The sequence below is a fragment of the Archocentrus centrarchus genome, chromosome 14 (assembly GCF_007364275.1).
Source record: "Archocentrus centrarchus isolate MPI-CPG fArcCen1 chromosome 14, fArcCen1, whole genome shotgun sequence".
Taxonomy (NCBI): domain Eukaryota; kingdom Metazoa; phylum Chordata; class Actinopteri; order Cichliformes; family Cichlidae; genus Archocentrus; species Archocentrus centrarchus.
Window position 1 is genome coordinate 22,155,187 of NC_044359.1, and position 14,230 is coordinate 22,169,416.

Genomic DNA, 14,230 nt, shown 5'->3' on the forward strand with positions numbered 1-14,230 from the left:
GGCTTTGTTTCCTGCCGGACTATTTTATCTGCGACGCCGCGTGTAACGCGAGCTGCTACAGGTGAGCTTGGCTTTCATGTACTGCGGCGTTCAAGCAGGAGAAGGTCATCAGCTTTTACTGCGGTATTACAAGCGTCTCACTCAGTTAAGCCCGACAGAAAACCTAAATATGGTTCTGCTGCGACCATACTGACGCGTGAATAACACTGAAGGTGGCCACTGTCACCCCCACACGCGGCTCGTCCCTTTCAGGGGATTTTGGGGGCAACTTTTCAAAGGGCTGTAGTTTTTGTGAAGCACCTTTAGTTGGATATGTCTCCTTCGCGGGCTGTATTACTGGTGGGAGAAGGGAACTTCTCCTTTTCTGCCTCTGCCTGTCGGTTGTACTCCGGATCAGAGACCATCGTAACGGCCACCTGTCTGCAGAATCAGGAGGAGGCACTGCGGCACGAAGGTGCAGCCAGTAACATCCAGACTATAAGGGATTCAGGTATGGCTCTGTACCTGCTGTAATAATAATAATAATAATAATAATAATGTAATAATTGCTGCTGTGCTGGGTTTTATGCCCCCTTTTTGGATACCGTCTTCCACCGCTCTTTCAGGTGGGACCGTACTGTTTGAGGTGGACTGCACGAAGCTGGGGGAATGTGCCTCTCTGCAGGGTCGTCTTTTTGACAGTGTGGTGTTTAACTTCCCCCACTGTGGGCGAAAGAGTGGGGTTAAAAAGAACAGAGAACTCCTCAAAAACTTCTTCCTCAGGTATAACAGCATCGTGGCGTGATCGCACCTTACACACGAGCATCACTTGGATTAATTTATTTACTTTAAACTGGATAATTTAAAAAAATAGATTAACAGTACCTCAAGTTCATCATTATTGGGCCTTAAAAGAGTGTGCGTGTATCATAAGAATCACTTTGTGTTTTGTTGGTATCCAGACTTTTATTTTACAAACGTAATTGTGGTGAAAGTTGGAAATTTTTGCCTTTCCTTACCCAAAAAATGCTTTACATTCAGTTTGATAACCATTTATATAGTTGACATTCACTGCAATAACTATCATTTATTGCCTAAGTATTACTAATGTCATCATTTAATCTTGTTCCTTGTACTTAATGTATGGTGTTTTTAGGCACTAATTACCAAGTTACAAAAGCTGTTGTCTTGCTCAGATTTTTTGATCAGATAGGTGCTGATTTAAATTCAAATTTCTAACAGTTTATATGGGGTAAAGAATGGTCATATTTAATTTTTTTTTAATCTATTTATTTTTCATTTATTATGAGAGCCTGAAATGACAAAGCTTGTTTCTCTGTGGTAACAGGTTAATGTATCTTGTTACCTAGGGAAAAAGGACAGATTTATTGAGAAAATTGCTTTTTCCCCCTCAATATCAATATAAATATCAAAAGGTCAGTTTTTCTGTCTGGTTTTCTGGTTACTGTGGGAGCCTCAGTGGGACTGCTGCAGTACGCTCAGCTGTGAGGTGACTGCGAGTCTCGCATTTTATTAAAGTTTTTTTCCTTAATATCATCACTATTAATTTATTTCTTACTATTTTATAAAAGCTGATTTTCTATCTATTGTTTGATTAGATAGATACTGATTTAAATTAAAATACAAAACTATTTATATGGAGCAAAGAAAGGATGTGCTTTTTATTTATTTATTTATTTTTTGTTTATTTATTGCAGTTATGCAGAAAACCTGAAATAAAGCTTGTTTCTCTGTGGTGAAAGGTTCATTTATCTTGTTACCTACGGGGGAAAACTGCAGATCTGTTGAGAAAACAGCTTTTTCCCTCAATATCGAAAGGTCATTTCTTCGGCTCTGGTTACTGTGAGAGTCTCAGTAGGACTGCTGCAATGCACTTGCCTGTGTGGTGACAAGGAAGTCTCAGACTTATTAAAGTTTTTCCTTACAGGCTTGGCACAGTTGAGCTCTACTAAATGAAGGGGATATAACCATTTATTTATTATGCATCATGAAAATTTTTGTTATGTTGGGAGAACTCAGTGAATTAACTGATCATTATAAGAGCATTACAAAATAAATAAATAAAAGCACGGGCAGCCGTTCTCGTCACATTTTCAGACTTTGTGAACATTTAAAATGATCGTATTTGTTAACTTTGCTTCTTTTGTTATTGAAAAATAATAATGGTGTTCTGTTGTTGTTTTTTTGTTGTGCTTCCAGTTCCATTCAAGTGTTGGCTGAAGGAGGGGAGGTTCACATCTCCTTGTGCAACGGGCAAGGAGGGACACCAGCAGACCAGCCAAAGCGAGAGTGGCACAACAGCTGGCAGGTGGTTGCCATGGCAGCGGAGGCAGATTTAATTCTGAGTGCCATCCACCCTTTTGAAAGTGATAAGCACCAGAGCTACAAGTGCACTGGATACAGGTAAGGAGTAAAGGTGAGTCTATGTATAGAAGCACCCTAACTGTGTCCCTTTGTGTGTTTTTCCTGTACGTTTGCATACCAGCGCATCCTAATGATGATATTGCTGTTGGATAGGAGCCAGGATAAGGGCTTCCATGTGGAGAAAGCTTTGGTCCATGTGTTTACTCGCAGCCTCCCCTACACCCCTGCACATTTACTGAAGGTGGAGGAGGTTGTTGAAGGGGAGAAAGTCCAGTACGAAATACCAGCTGAGCTCAGTGATTACATATTCAGGTACAGTAACACAGAGGCTCTCCAGGTGTTTGAGCCACCAACACACACGCAAATATACTTAAAGTCTCTTATCTTTCATCAGGAGATTTCTCTGCTCAGATTCTGTCCACCCTGTCAAGCTGGCACAAGATTTTCTTCTCGAAGGGCTGGCTGAGAAATTGCCGGTCTCCATGCTGACAGACACCATTCCCTTCCTCCTCACTGCCAAACAGCTGCAGGCATGCTGCTATGGTATCGATAGTGCACAATGCTACTGGATCCACCTGCTTCAGAAAGACTCCACCTCTGACACTGATATTTGTGCAGACAAAGAAAATGATCAGAGACTCACAGAATCTCTGCTGCCCACATGTGTTACCGCAAATAAAGTAGAAAGAGTGAGAATCAAAGGAGCTGAGAGCTTAAGGTCAGCATGCTCTCTTGATGTTGATCCTGAAGGGGACAGTGGTATGCATATGCTACGTCCATCACTGCTCCCTCAGATGGAAGAAGTTCTAACTAAAAAAGAGGAGATGATTAATGCAGATGGTCATGGGGAGTGTGAGGGGAGTGATGAAAGTGAAGGAAATAAGAAGGATGAGGCCTGTGGGAGCTGTAATGGTGTCTCCAGCCTGTTATATGGCATTAGTGGTGTGGTTTTCAGAAATATACCCATCAGAACCTGGGCTATGCCTGCCTTTCACGAGCTTCTCATCCGAGGTGTTTTTCCTTCAGAAAGTGAGCCAGTTAAATTGCTTGAAGAAAAGCTGGAAATGCTCCTTGCTCCTTATGGCGTTTCCTTAGTAACAGAACAGGGAGGTCTGCGTCTGACGGCGCAGCCAATGGGTTTGGTTGGTAAGGTGTTGGCAAGCAATGTAAGCGACAATAATCATGTCCGCGTCACCGTGTCCCTGAATTTGGACCTACTCGCCGTGCTCCTGTTCTCGCTCCCCGACTGGAGGCTGCTATGGTCACATGACCGACGTCTCTTAAAGGAGTTTGCATCCCACCCACCGCCAGGAACTCCGTTTCGCCCTTTTTCCCTGTACCCCGAACCCTTCAGCTTCGATATCAGCTTCTGGACTGGGCCGACATGGGAGGAGAAGAAGTTCCACGCCGTGGTCCGAGAGGCAAGCTGTGGGACGGTGGAGCAAGTTAAACTCATTGACACATTCTCACATCCTGACCTGAGTCAGACCAGTTACTGCTACAGACTCATCTATCACTCACACACACATGCTCTGTCACACACGCGAGCCCTCCAGTTTCACAAACACTTGGAGAATCTGCTTTCCTCTCTGTTGCAAGTGACCATCAGGTAACCATCACCTGAAACTCAGGGAGGAACAGTGTTTTAAACTCTTACCTTTAAGAGGCATTATCTGTTTATATATCTGCATAGAAAATTATAAATGTGTAAGCTGCAGCTGAACAGTGTTTACAGTAGTTGAGGTGTTGTTTGCTGTACTGTGTCTGAATTGTGATTTGAATTCTGTGTTTGTTTGTGTTTCAATGAAACAATAAACCTGTTATTTAACATAAATTTGTGGGCTCGGGAATTCCTGTAAAATAGTAAAAGGCACATGTAGTGCACTATGGAGCAACAACACAACACTGACAGAAAGTAAGCATATATATAAATAACAGCACCACTGTTTGTACATATTGATACTAATTGTTTAGCATGACAGGAAATGTGTAGGCTTGCTAACCCACATTCTCTTAAAGAGATTTTAATTCATTAGATAATTAAAGCTGTATCAGATCTATTCTCCTGCATATGTGTTGAGAGCAAGGTTAGATTTAACCTTGTGTAGAAGTGAAAAATAAAGTCTAAAGGCTAGTCTAACTGAAACAATACAGAGTAGTCACAAAAGCAAGAAAAAGAAAAATATACAGGAAATGGAAATGTAATTTTTCTGTCTTTGTTGGTTTTGTCAAACATTCCTGGTCAACATTTTTTTTTGGAAGTCTTCTGGTTCAGGGATAAAATGTACTGTTTCTTATGGATTTTGATCTGCTGAATCCAAATATGACAATTTAAATAAATAAATGTCTGCTCTACTCATTTGTTTATAGCTGCTTCATTGGATACTTGATTGGAGGAACTTTTAGTGCTGACAAAAAACTGGAGCCAAACATGAATTTTAAGCATAATTTTTTGTTTCCGTCGCCCAGTAAGTATGGATACAGTTTGGAAGCATTTTGGCTGTAGAGCCGTGAATGTTTACACAGCAAGGACGAGGAAGCACTGCTGCATATGTTCATTGAGATTGGGATGTCTGTGACTGAGTGAGAATTGCCTTTACAAAGTGCTGAGTTTGTATTTTAGGCATTCTGAACTTATTTGACCCCCCCCCCCCCCCCCCCCCCCACACACACACACACACATTTCTTTATTTTAAGAGATAAGATGAGATAAAACTTTAATGATGCAATGATGAGGAAATTTGCATATTACAGTCTAAATGCTGTTGGGACGAATGACCTGCGAAAGCCCTCCTTCCTGCAGCGAGGACTCATGCAGAGGGTGATGGGGTTGTCTCTTTTCACCTAACACCATCAAAGACTCCAGAGGACATCCCAGCACAGAGCTCGACTGCCGCACCAGTTTGTCAATCCTGCTCATGTCCCTTTTGGTGCATCCACCCCCCCCCCCCCCCAGCAGACCACTGCAGAGAAAAGGGGAGAAGCTGCCACTGAGTCATAAAAAGTCTTTAACAGAGTCCTGCAGACACCGAATGACCTTAGTCTCCTCAGCAGATGGAGTTGACTCTGGCCCATCTTTTACAGGACATCTGTGTTTGTAGTCCAGTCCAGCTTGTTTGTTGAGGTGAACACCCAGTTACTTGTAAGAGACCACTGTCTCAATGTCCTTTCTCTGGATGTTCACTGGTCCTGTAGGAGGTGACCTTCCTGAAGTCTGTGACCATCTCCTTCGTCTTGCTGGTGTTGATTTGGAGAGCGTTGGTCTCACACCAGCCGACAAAATCACTGATGACCCCCCCACACACCTTCCTAGTCGTTCCCTTCTAATACGCATCTGATGATGGCCGTATCATCTAAGAACTTCTGTAGGTGGCAATGGTCTGAGTTGTACCCGAAGTCTGAAGTGTACAGACTGAACAGAAAGGGTGAGAGAACTGTGCCCTGAGGTGCCCCTGTGCTGCAGACTACCACATCAGACACACAGTCATGGCACCTCACATACTGTGGTCTGTTGGTGAGGTAATCAAGGGTCCATGCAGTCAGCTGCCTGTCCACTCCGGCTCCCTCCAGCTTCTCTCTCAGGGGTGCAGGCTGGATGATGTTGAAAGCACTGGAGAAGTCAAAGAACATGATCCTCACATTGTGTCCCGCCTGCTCTAGGTGAGAGAGGGATCTGTGCAGCAGGTAGATGACGGCGGTAGGCGAACCCTGGGGTGTGCAATCTTTGGCACTGGAACTACGCAGGACGTCTTCCACAGTTCAGGAACCCTCTCCAGATTCAGACTCAAGTTGAAGATATATGCAGGACCACCTGCATATATCTTCAACTTGAGTCTGAAGATATATGCAGGACCACCTGACAGAGCTGGTCTGCACAGTCCCTGAGCAGTCTGGAGCTGATTCTATCCGGACCTGCTGCGTACCTGATCTTTGTCTTCCTGACGGTCCAGAGTCAAATCTATTGAAAATTCAGGTTGTTAGCTCACCCCCAGTCAGCAGGCACTGTGGCTCCTCATTGTCCTTGAATTGGCCAAAGATTTTATTTCTTTTATTTTAGATTTTATTTAAAAGTGCTATAATTCTAACATAAGCTAATACAAACTAAAACGAAATGAAACTTTTGTTGAATTTCAGTGGATTCTGGCTCTTCATTGGCACAATGGAGCGTATGATGGGAGCTGTCAATAACCGGACAGAGCCGAAAATGAACGAAGCGCAGCTCGGGGGCAGCAGCGTCGGTAAACATGGCTGCCAAGGCGCTTCGGCAGCGAACCAGGCGAGGTAGCAGACAAGACGCAAACAACGTGAACATCCCCACCGAAGCTCGGGCTCCAAAAGAGGAGAAAGTCAGCGATGACAGCAAAACCACAGAGACTCGGCAAGAGTGAGTTTAAGCCCAGAGGAGACATATCAACTGCACGAGGAGGCGTGACTGACAACCTGAGCAGAGGGAGCTACAGTAGCTAAGCTAGCTACTTTGATACGCTACTAAGTTTTGATTGTAACAACACGATAACAACGACTGGGAACGACCACCGAACAAACTGCACGACTATTTGCTTACAGTAATATGAACCACGTTGGCTGTTTGGACGTGTTTCCACCTTACTAAGTTGCGTTGTTTATGTTTTAGCAGAGCAGCAAATCGCAGCGGCCAGCTCCATTCATTCTGCTACTCTGTGGTAGCTGGCAGCAGTTTAGCTATGGGTGAACTCCTGCTCTGCACGGACACAGGTGTTCATTTCAAACGATTGGTTGGTGCTGTTGATGGGTTGTTGGAAAAACCGGCAGTTTTTAAGGTGACGTGTCATAAGATACGTAACGTGAGGGTCAGGGCTGAGCTGCGGCTGAGCCGAATATAATCTGACTAATCTGATGATGGGTGTGAACAAAGGAAACTGCCACACATTATCAAGACTGAACACAAATCAAACGCTTCTAATTCTTAGAACAAGCACACAGTTCCCCACTCATGGGAGGTTATTACAATGGATAGATAATAAAGATATAAGTATTTCTTAACCGACAGAAAGTGCACATATATATATATATATATATATATATATATATATATATATATATATATATATATATATATATATATATATATATATGGAGATGCTCAGGTTTTCATTGGGATTGATCAGGATTGGAAATGAGTAAAGCTAGCTAGACATGTGCAGGAGAGGGGTAGTGATGTATTGGACAAAGGTGGTAGAAGAAAGAGCTGCCAGATGAGAGAAACAGAGGATGGAGAAGAAGAAGAGAGAAGGTCAGAGAGGATTCATGGATGTAGTGAAGGAAGACATGCACAGGGTTGGTGTGGCAGAGGAGGATGCTGGGGATAGGGTCAGATGGAGTCAGAGGGTCCACTGTGATGATCCCTGAAGAAGTAGATTCAGCCTGTTTGCGCACAGTACACAAACTGTGTCTTGAAATGTGTTGTGTGTGCTCATGCCAATTAAAACAAATATAACATGTAGAAATTGTAGCCAAACCACATAATAGAGAGAATAAGTTAAATCAGTGGTTATCAAACTGTGGGGAGGGTCACATTGGTGGGACATGCAGCCAATGCAGGTGGGGCATGAATGACCACGGTTAAAAAATATATATATACTGAGAAATATGGAATTAAATATATTTTGAAAAAAAAAATCATCTTGGATCCCTTTTTGTTGTTAATGACTAAAAAAAATATGTAAATATTCTGTAAATGTGAACAGAACTGTGAGCTGGAAACACAACAGAGACAGACTGCAAATAACTGCCCAGCTGTTTGTGTAATCAGGATTTGTAATTAGGCTTAATATCATTTAAAAACATTGTTTACTTGTATCCTCTGGGAGACGCTCTTTCAGTTCTCACAGCAGAGCTTGTGTATCTTTGTTAGTGAGTTGATATTTATTGTGTTCCACCATATACTGACATAATGTAAGGCATCACCAACGTTTTGGTGTTGTTTAATAAGTTCTGAATTATATTAGCACAGGATAAGCGGAAGAGGATGGATGGATTGATGGATGGATATACTTATGTATTTAAACTGAATGTTCACATTAATCTTCTTTTTTTTTTTTTTAATAAGGTCAATAAGTCGCGGGGGTCAGGTATGGGCTCCAGAAGGCTCGACTGCATTTAAATGCCTGCTCTCTGCACGTTTCTGTGCAGCTTTGCTCAGCAACATCTCTGACTGCGATGAGACGTTTAACTACTGGGAGCCCGTGAGTATTAATCTCTGCTGTCGGGCATCCGAAAGTGCTGTAGTCTGTCACGTGACAGTTTTCCTAATAGCTGTGTCGGAATCATTTTGCAGCATCTTCTTCTTGTTCCAGTGAGTTATGTCTGTCTCTGACTGCCTTTGTCTTTTATATCTGTGTTCTGACAGATGCACTACCTACTCTATGGCACAGGAATGCAAACTTGGGAATACTCTCCACTGTATGCCATCAGGTCCTATGCTTACTTATGGTTACATGCGCTTCCTGCTTGCTTGCATGCCCATGTTCTACAGACAAACAAGGTAACTATCCCAGGGGCTGATTTTACCATGTGTTGTTGTTCCTGTATTTTATATTAGGGATCCACCAATTCCACCAAGTGTTTGGTTGATAGCTGATCCCAATAACAATGCACATATCTACTTATTTCCCCCAGTGACAGGGAAACAAGGCTCACTGTTTATTTAACATAACAAATAAGCTGACCACTTTAATTGATAAAGATCATCATATATCCTGATATTAGTTAACAAGGCTGATATTGGCTGAGACACATATTGGTGCATAACTAATATATTATATTTGAAATCTCCCAGCCTCACCAACAGTATGTTGAGATAGTCTTCTGCATCCCCCTTTTTCTTTTAAAATTGGGGATACAAAAGAGGAGAAACCCTCAGGACAAAAACTTGCATTAAAACATGTTTTAAGTGTAAATCTTGACAGACTGTTAAGTTAAATATTCCTCCACCAGGAATCTAAAGTCACAAATTCACACATGCCTACAGGTGTGTTTAATGTTATAGTGGAACATGTGCAGTAGTTTCAGGCTTGTGTTATGACTGTGTTGCAGGTGTTGGTGTTCTACTTTGTGCGATGTGTCTTAGCATTCTCCTGCTGTGTCTGTGAACTCTATTTCTACAAGTGAGTTTACCCTCCTCTTAAATGCAAGGCATTTTAGCACTTTGGTGTTCACATTTTGTCCTAATTCTGTAGATAATCATCTCTTAATTTTCCTACAGGGGTTAATAAGGTTTTTTTTTTGAAGTTGATATATTATGGAAGTTAACCACTTGTATTTATTTTGTGTGTGCCACAGGGCAGTTTGCAAGAAGTTTGGGTTACATGTGGGCCGTCTGATGTTGGCATTCCTTGTCCTGAGCACAGGAATGTTTTGTTCCTCTGCCGGTTGGTCATGTTTATGTACTTAGTTAGCTGTTTCTCTCTTTACTGTCTTTTAATTTCTGGTATCTGTTTCCTCCATTCTAGCATTCTGTGTTTTGTTTTGTTTTTTACATCCAACAACTCATTACATAGCTTTGCTTTTCTGTTTGGTTTTTTTTATTGTCAGATCGCTAATCAAGAAGAGCAGAACTGTGTGCTGTATTTGCCTCTAAGGAACATTTCATAGTTATGATTTATTTCTCATCTCCCATGTACCCATTAAATTTATAAGAATTAGTCTTTTTGTTGCTGATATGTTGAGACTGTGACACCTTTGTGTTTTTATTTTATTTTCCTCTGATTTTCTTACATTTTCTTCTTTCTCCTCAGCATTCCTACCTTCCTCTTTCTGTATGTATACAACACTGGTTGCCATGACGGGTTGGTTTCAGGACTCAACACCGTTAGCTGTCATCGGTGTGGCTGCCGGGGCCATTGTTGGATGGCCGTTTTCTGCATTGATCGGGTATGACTGTAAATACTGGCATTGCAGTGTTACTTTTAATACAGCTTCTTTGCCCATGTTGTCTTGATAGTCCTGAACGCAAAAACTTTACTGTTTCTGTTCTTGACTTTTCAGTGGAGTGTATTTCTCATTAGTTTGTGCAATATAGCCAACCAATGACAAGAAAAAAGTGTTACTTTTTTGTACTTCATATATTACAGTAACATATGAATTGTGAAGGGTTGTGAGCCAGATCACTAATGTTCTGGTTTTCTCTTCTTTAGGGTTCCGATTGCCTTCGACTTGCTTGTGTTAAAGAGGCAGTGGAAGAGTTTCATCAGCTGGTCATTTATTGCTCTGCTTCTGCTGTTGGTGCGAATCTATAGCTACTGGACAAATGGGTTTCTTCACTTCTTCTTCTTCAAAAGCAGCAATATAATAATGCATTTTGCTGTTATGTGTCATACAGAAAATTACATACTAGACATTGTCACAGTATATATTAACTATATGGGCAAAAGCACTGGGCTCCCTACACCTACAGGGCTGCTTGGTCATGGAAACCAATGCAATGAAGCTCCTGATGCACAGTTTTTGTGCTGATGTTAATGCCAGAGGAGGGTTGGAGCTCTGTAGTTATTGAGTCAGCAGGATTTTGGTAATGTTTACGCACAGTGCATCTCAGCACTCGGCGACCCTGCTCTGTAAATTTACACGGTCTGTCACTTTGTGACTGAGTTGCTGTGGTTGTTGCTGGGTCAGTTCACTTTCCTATCTTGTTTGTATTTCTCAGGTACCTCTGGTGGCGGTGGACTCATTCTTTTATGGCAAACTGGTCATAGCGCCACTCAATATTCTCCTGTACAATGTCTTTACACCACATGGGCCTGATCTATATGGTAAATTACAAAAGCACACAACATTAATATATAATTTTATAATTTTTATGTTACAAATGCTCAAAATTGTATAGTTTGACTTATAATTTACATGTTATCCTATTTCATCATATTTTAGCCACCTAAATACCTGTCATGTATAATAGTCTTTTTGTATTTCTTAAAAAAAAAAAAAGTGGTCTTTGGGGCTGACTAAATGTGAAAATGAGATAGTATGAGATAGTTAAGTTATACCTGTTATGAACTGCCAGATTTACTATAGTAACTGTTGGGCTGATAATATCTTAATGATTGAATTGAGCAAATAGATCTTTAAATTAAGACCGAACAATTTATTGCTACAGTTTTATTGGATCCCATATGGCATGTCAAAGTGTGCCAATAGGCTGTTTTCCCCCCATTAAGTCCTATACTCTGTATGTATAGGACCTTTAGGTTTTAGTCTTCACAATTATTATTCAGTGGTTTATCTGATAGTCTAAATTATTTGACCTTTTAGACTAATTTCTTGCAGTAAATAAACTGTTACCATGTTTTTTCTTTTTTAGTCAGTACATGTGCTGTAACAAGGATGAATGATTAGCGTGGTTAATTTCCAGGTACAGAGCCGTGGCATTTCTACTTTCTAAACGGGATCCTGAACTTCAACCTGGTGTTTGCTCTGGCACTGTTTTCGCTGCCACTCACTGCTCTCATGGAGACGCTGTTACACAGGTTCAATGGTGTGTTTTCGTGCACATGCAAAAAATATTTTGATGTTGTCATGTGTGTGTGTTTGTGTATGAATTGTAGTGGTAACTATACACTCACTGTTATGTTTATTGGCAAATGAGTCCAGGAAGTAGACCTGTTGTCTCACATTAACGCTTTAATTATTATAAAATACCAGCAAGTAATACTATCCTAAACCTGAGTTCTCAATAGTGCAGGCTTAAATAAGATTTTAATATATTCCATGTTATATCCACATGTTTAAAGAGTTTCACATATGTGTTTTCTGCAGTGCAGAACCTGGGCCGTCCATACTGGCTGACTCTGTCTCCCATGTATCTGTGGATGTTGGTTTTCTTCACTAGACCTCATAAAGAAGAGCGTTTTCTCTTTCCTATCTACCCTCTCATCTGCCTCAGCGGGGCAGTTGCCCTCTCCTCCTTACAGGTGTAGTTTGTCATTGTCTAATTTTAGCTTTCATTGCAAGACAGTCAGCTGTGAGATTTATTTCAGTATTTTTAGGCCCATTTTGTCACAAATGTGCTCGTACAATGAATTTAATTTTATTGCACACAGAAATGCTACCATTTCCTGTTCCAGCGATATCGACTAGAGCACTACACCGTCTCTTCGAACTGGCTGGCTCTAAGCGCAGTCGTGGTCTTCACTGTGTTGTCACTGTCTCGCTCTGTTGCCCTCTTCAGAGGTTTGTCCCCCTCTTCTCCCTAAGCACCAGCATCAGGTGGGTGGAAGCTCTGTATAATCATATTTTGTCTGTTTATAGGCTACCACGCCCCTCTGGACTTGTACCCAGAGTTTCATCGCATCGCCAAGGATCCAACACTACACGCAGTCCCTGAAGGCAGACCTGTTAGCGTATGTGTTGGCAAAGAGTGGTATCGCTTCCCGAGCAGCTTCCTTCTCCCACACAAGTCAGTTTTCAGTGTTTGATAAAGTCTGTATGGGTGTTTTCTTGTTTTTACATGTGACTATGTCTCTTGCTAAAAGTCTCTCTCTAATCTCCAGCTGGCAATTGCAATTCATTCAGTCAGAGTTTAAGGGGCAGCTGCCTCAGCCGTACGCCTCTGGTCCTCTGGCCACACAGCTCATCCCAGCTAATATGAACGATCAGAACCTGGAGGAGCCAAGCAGATATGTAAGTTCCTCAGGCACAGCGTACTGTGGGTACTGTAGTTAAGAGTATTCAGATTAAAATGTGAATTGTCTGCTTTGTTCAGGTAGATTTAAAACAGTGCCACTACTTAGTGGACCTAGACACAGATGAAGAGACGCCGCTTGAGCCACGTTACTCAGCCAGCAAAGACGAGTGGAATATCATCGCTTATAAGCCCTTTCTTCAAGCATCAAGGTATTTTTTTTTTTTACAAGTAAATATTTTGCAAAGAAGTGGAAAATGCATTAAAATGAAAATCTGTGAATTAATGTTTTGTAGTTAAAAGGAAAAGAGAATATCCTGAGAAAATGTAAACATTAAGGAGATTGTTTACATATGAGGCATGTTCCTTCCAGGTCATCTCCTCTCTTCAGAGCGTTCTACATCCCATTCATATCGGACCACCACACCTCCTACAGGCGCTACGCCATCTTGAAACCGCGGCGGCAAAAGCAGCCTCGTAAGCGGAGCCACGGCTGACCTTTACAGCTGAATCTGTACATATGTGCAAAATACCAACAAAAGACATCAATCATTTCTTCTCAAAACAGCTGGTATTCGTATGTCAGTGTGCATGTGATCTGAAGTATTTGTCTCACAAAACTTTTGAATCTTTCAGACCCTTTAAAGACAATAATCCCTTGTCCACTTGTCAACACTGCAGATGGACTCTTGAATATCGCCACCCTGGACCAATTTTTGGTGACCAAACAGTGTTTGTGTGTGAATGAAAGGCTGAAATGCATAGAGAGACTTGAGAAAAATATCAGCATACGTGTGAAAAAGACATCAGTCTGCTTTTGAGCTTGTTTGTGAGAGAGTGCATGTGAGTGAGAGATGTGTATGTAGGTATGCTTGGCAGGTATCGGCTGGATCTTTTATCTTATTTTGTACGTCTGTGTTGAGCTGGATGTCTTTCAGGGGATGCACACTACAAGATATTACATTAATTCAGGCCGTATTCTAAACTTGGAAAATGTGGCCCGAGTGGAAGAATTTCTGACAAATGAATCTTCTGTGTCTGGGCTTGAACAGTATCCTGTTGTGTGCTGTGTTGGATATGAATGTGGAAGATAAGTAAATGCAAAGATGCTTAATTAATTTAACTTAATAAAATCATGATTGACTGTGAATATAAATCTGATGTTTTTGTTGTGACAGTAAAATCACTGCTCTTGACAGGGTTGGTTCT

General features: G+C 41.5%; 2 protein-coding genes across 3 annotated transcripts; both read left to right on the forward strand.

Moving 5' to 3' along the window:
- The first annotated feature begins 16 nt into the window (after positions 1 to 16).
- Positions 17 to 4,614, forward strand: fdxacb1 (ferredoxin-fold anticodon binding domain containing 1). Its single transcript, XM_030746504.1, has 5 exons — positions 17 to 490; positions 606 to 762; positions 2,200 to 2,403; positions 2,518 to 2,676; positions 2,759 to 4,614. The coding sequence occupies exons 1-5, from the start codon at positions 313 to 315 to the stop codon at positions 3,975 to 3,977; spliced, it is 1,917 nt and encodes a 638-aa protein (XP_030602364.1). The 5' UTR covers positions 17 to 312; the 3' UTR covers positions 3,978 to 4,614.
- Positions 4,615 to 6,578: 1,964 nt separating this feature from the next.
- alg9 (ALG9 alpha-1,2-mannosyltransferase) lies at positions 6,579 to 14,230 on the forward strand. 2 transcript variants are annotated; one of them, XM_030746510.1, is made up of 15 exons: positions 6,579 to 6,748; positions 8,453 to 8,588; positions 8,753 to 8,887; positions 9,439 to 9,509; positions 9,685 to 9,773; positions 10,140 to 10,275; positions 10,539 to 10,626; positions 11,048 to 11,153; positions 11,753 to 11,875; positions 12,157 to 12,311; positions 12,465 to 12,570; positions 12,649 to 12,796; positions 12,891 to 13,020; positions 13,103 to 13,233; positions 13,395 to 14,230. In XM_030746510.1, exons 1-15 carry the CDS (start codon positions 6,609 to 6,611, stop codon positions 13,516 to 13,518), a joined length of 1,818 nt encoding a protein of 605 aa, XP_030602370.1. In that variant the 5' UTR covers positions 6,579 to 6,608; the 3' UTR covers positions 13,519 to 14,230. The 2 variants fall into 2 exon arrangements, with proteins under 2 accessions (XP_030602370.1, XP_030602369.1); XM_030746509.1 differs by having other exon boundaries at positions 12,441 to 12,570; positions 13,395 to 14,225.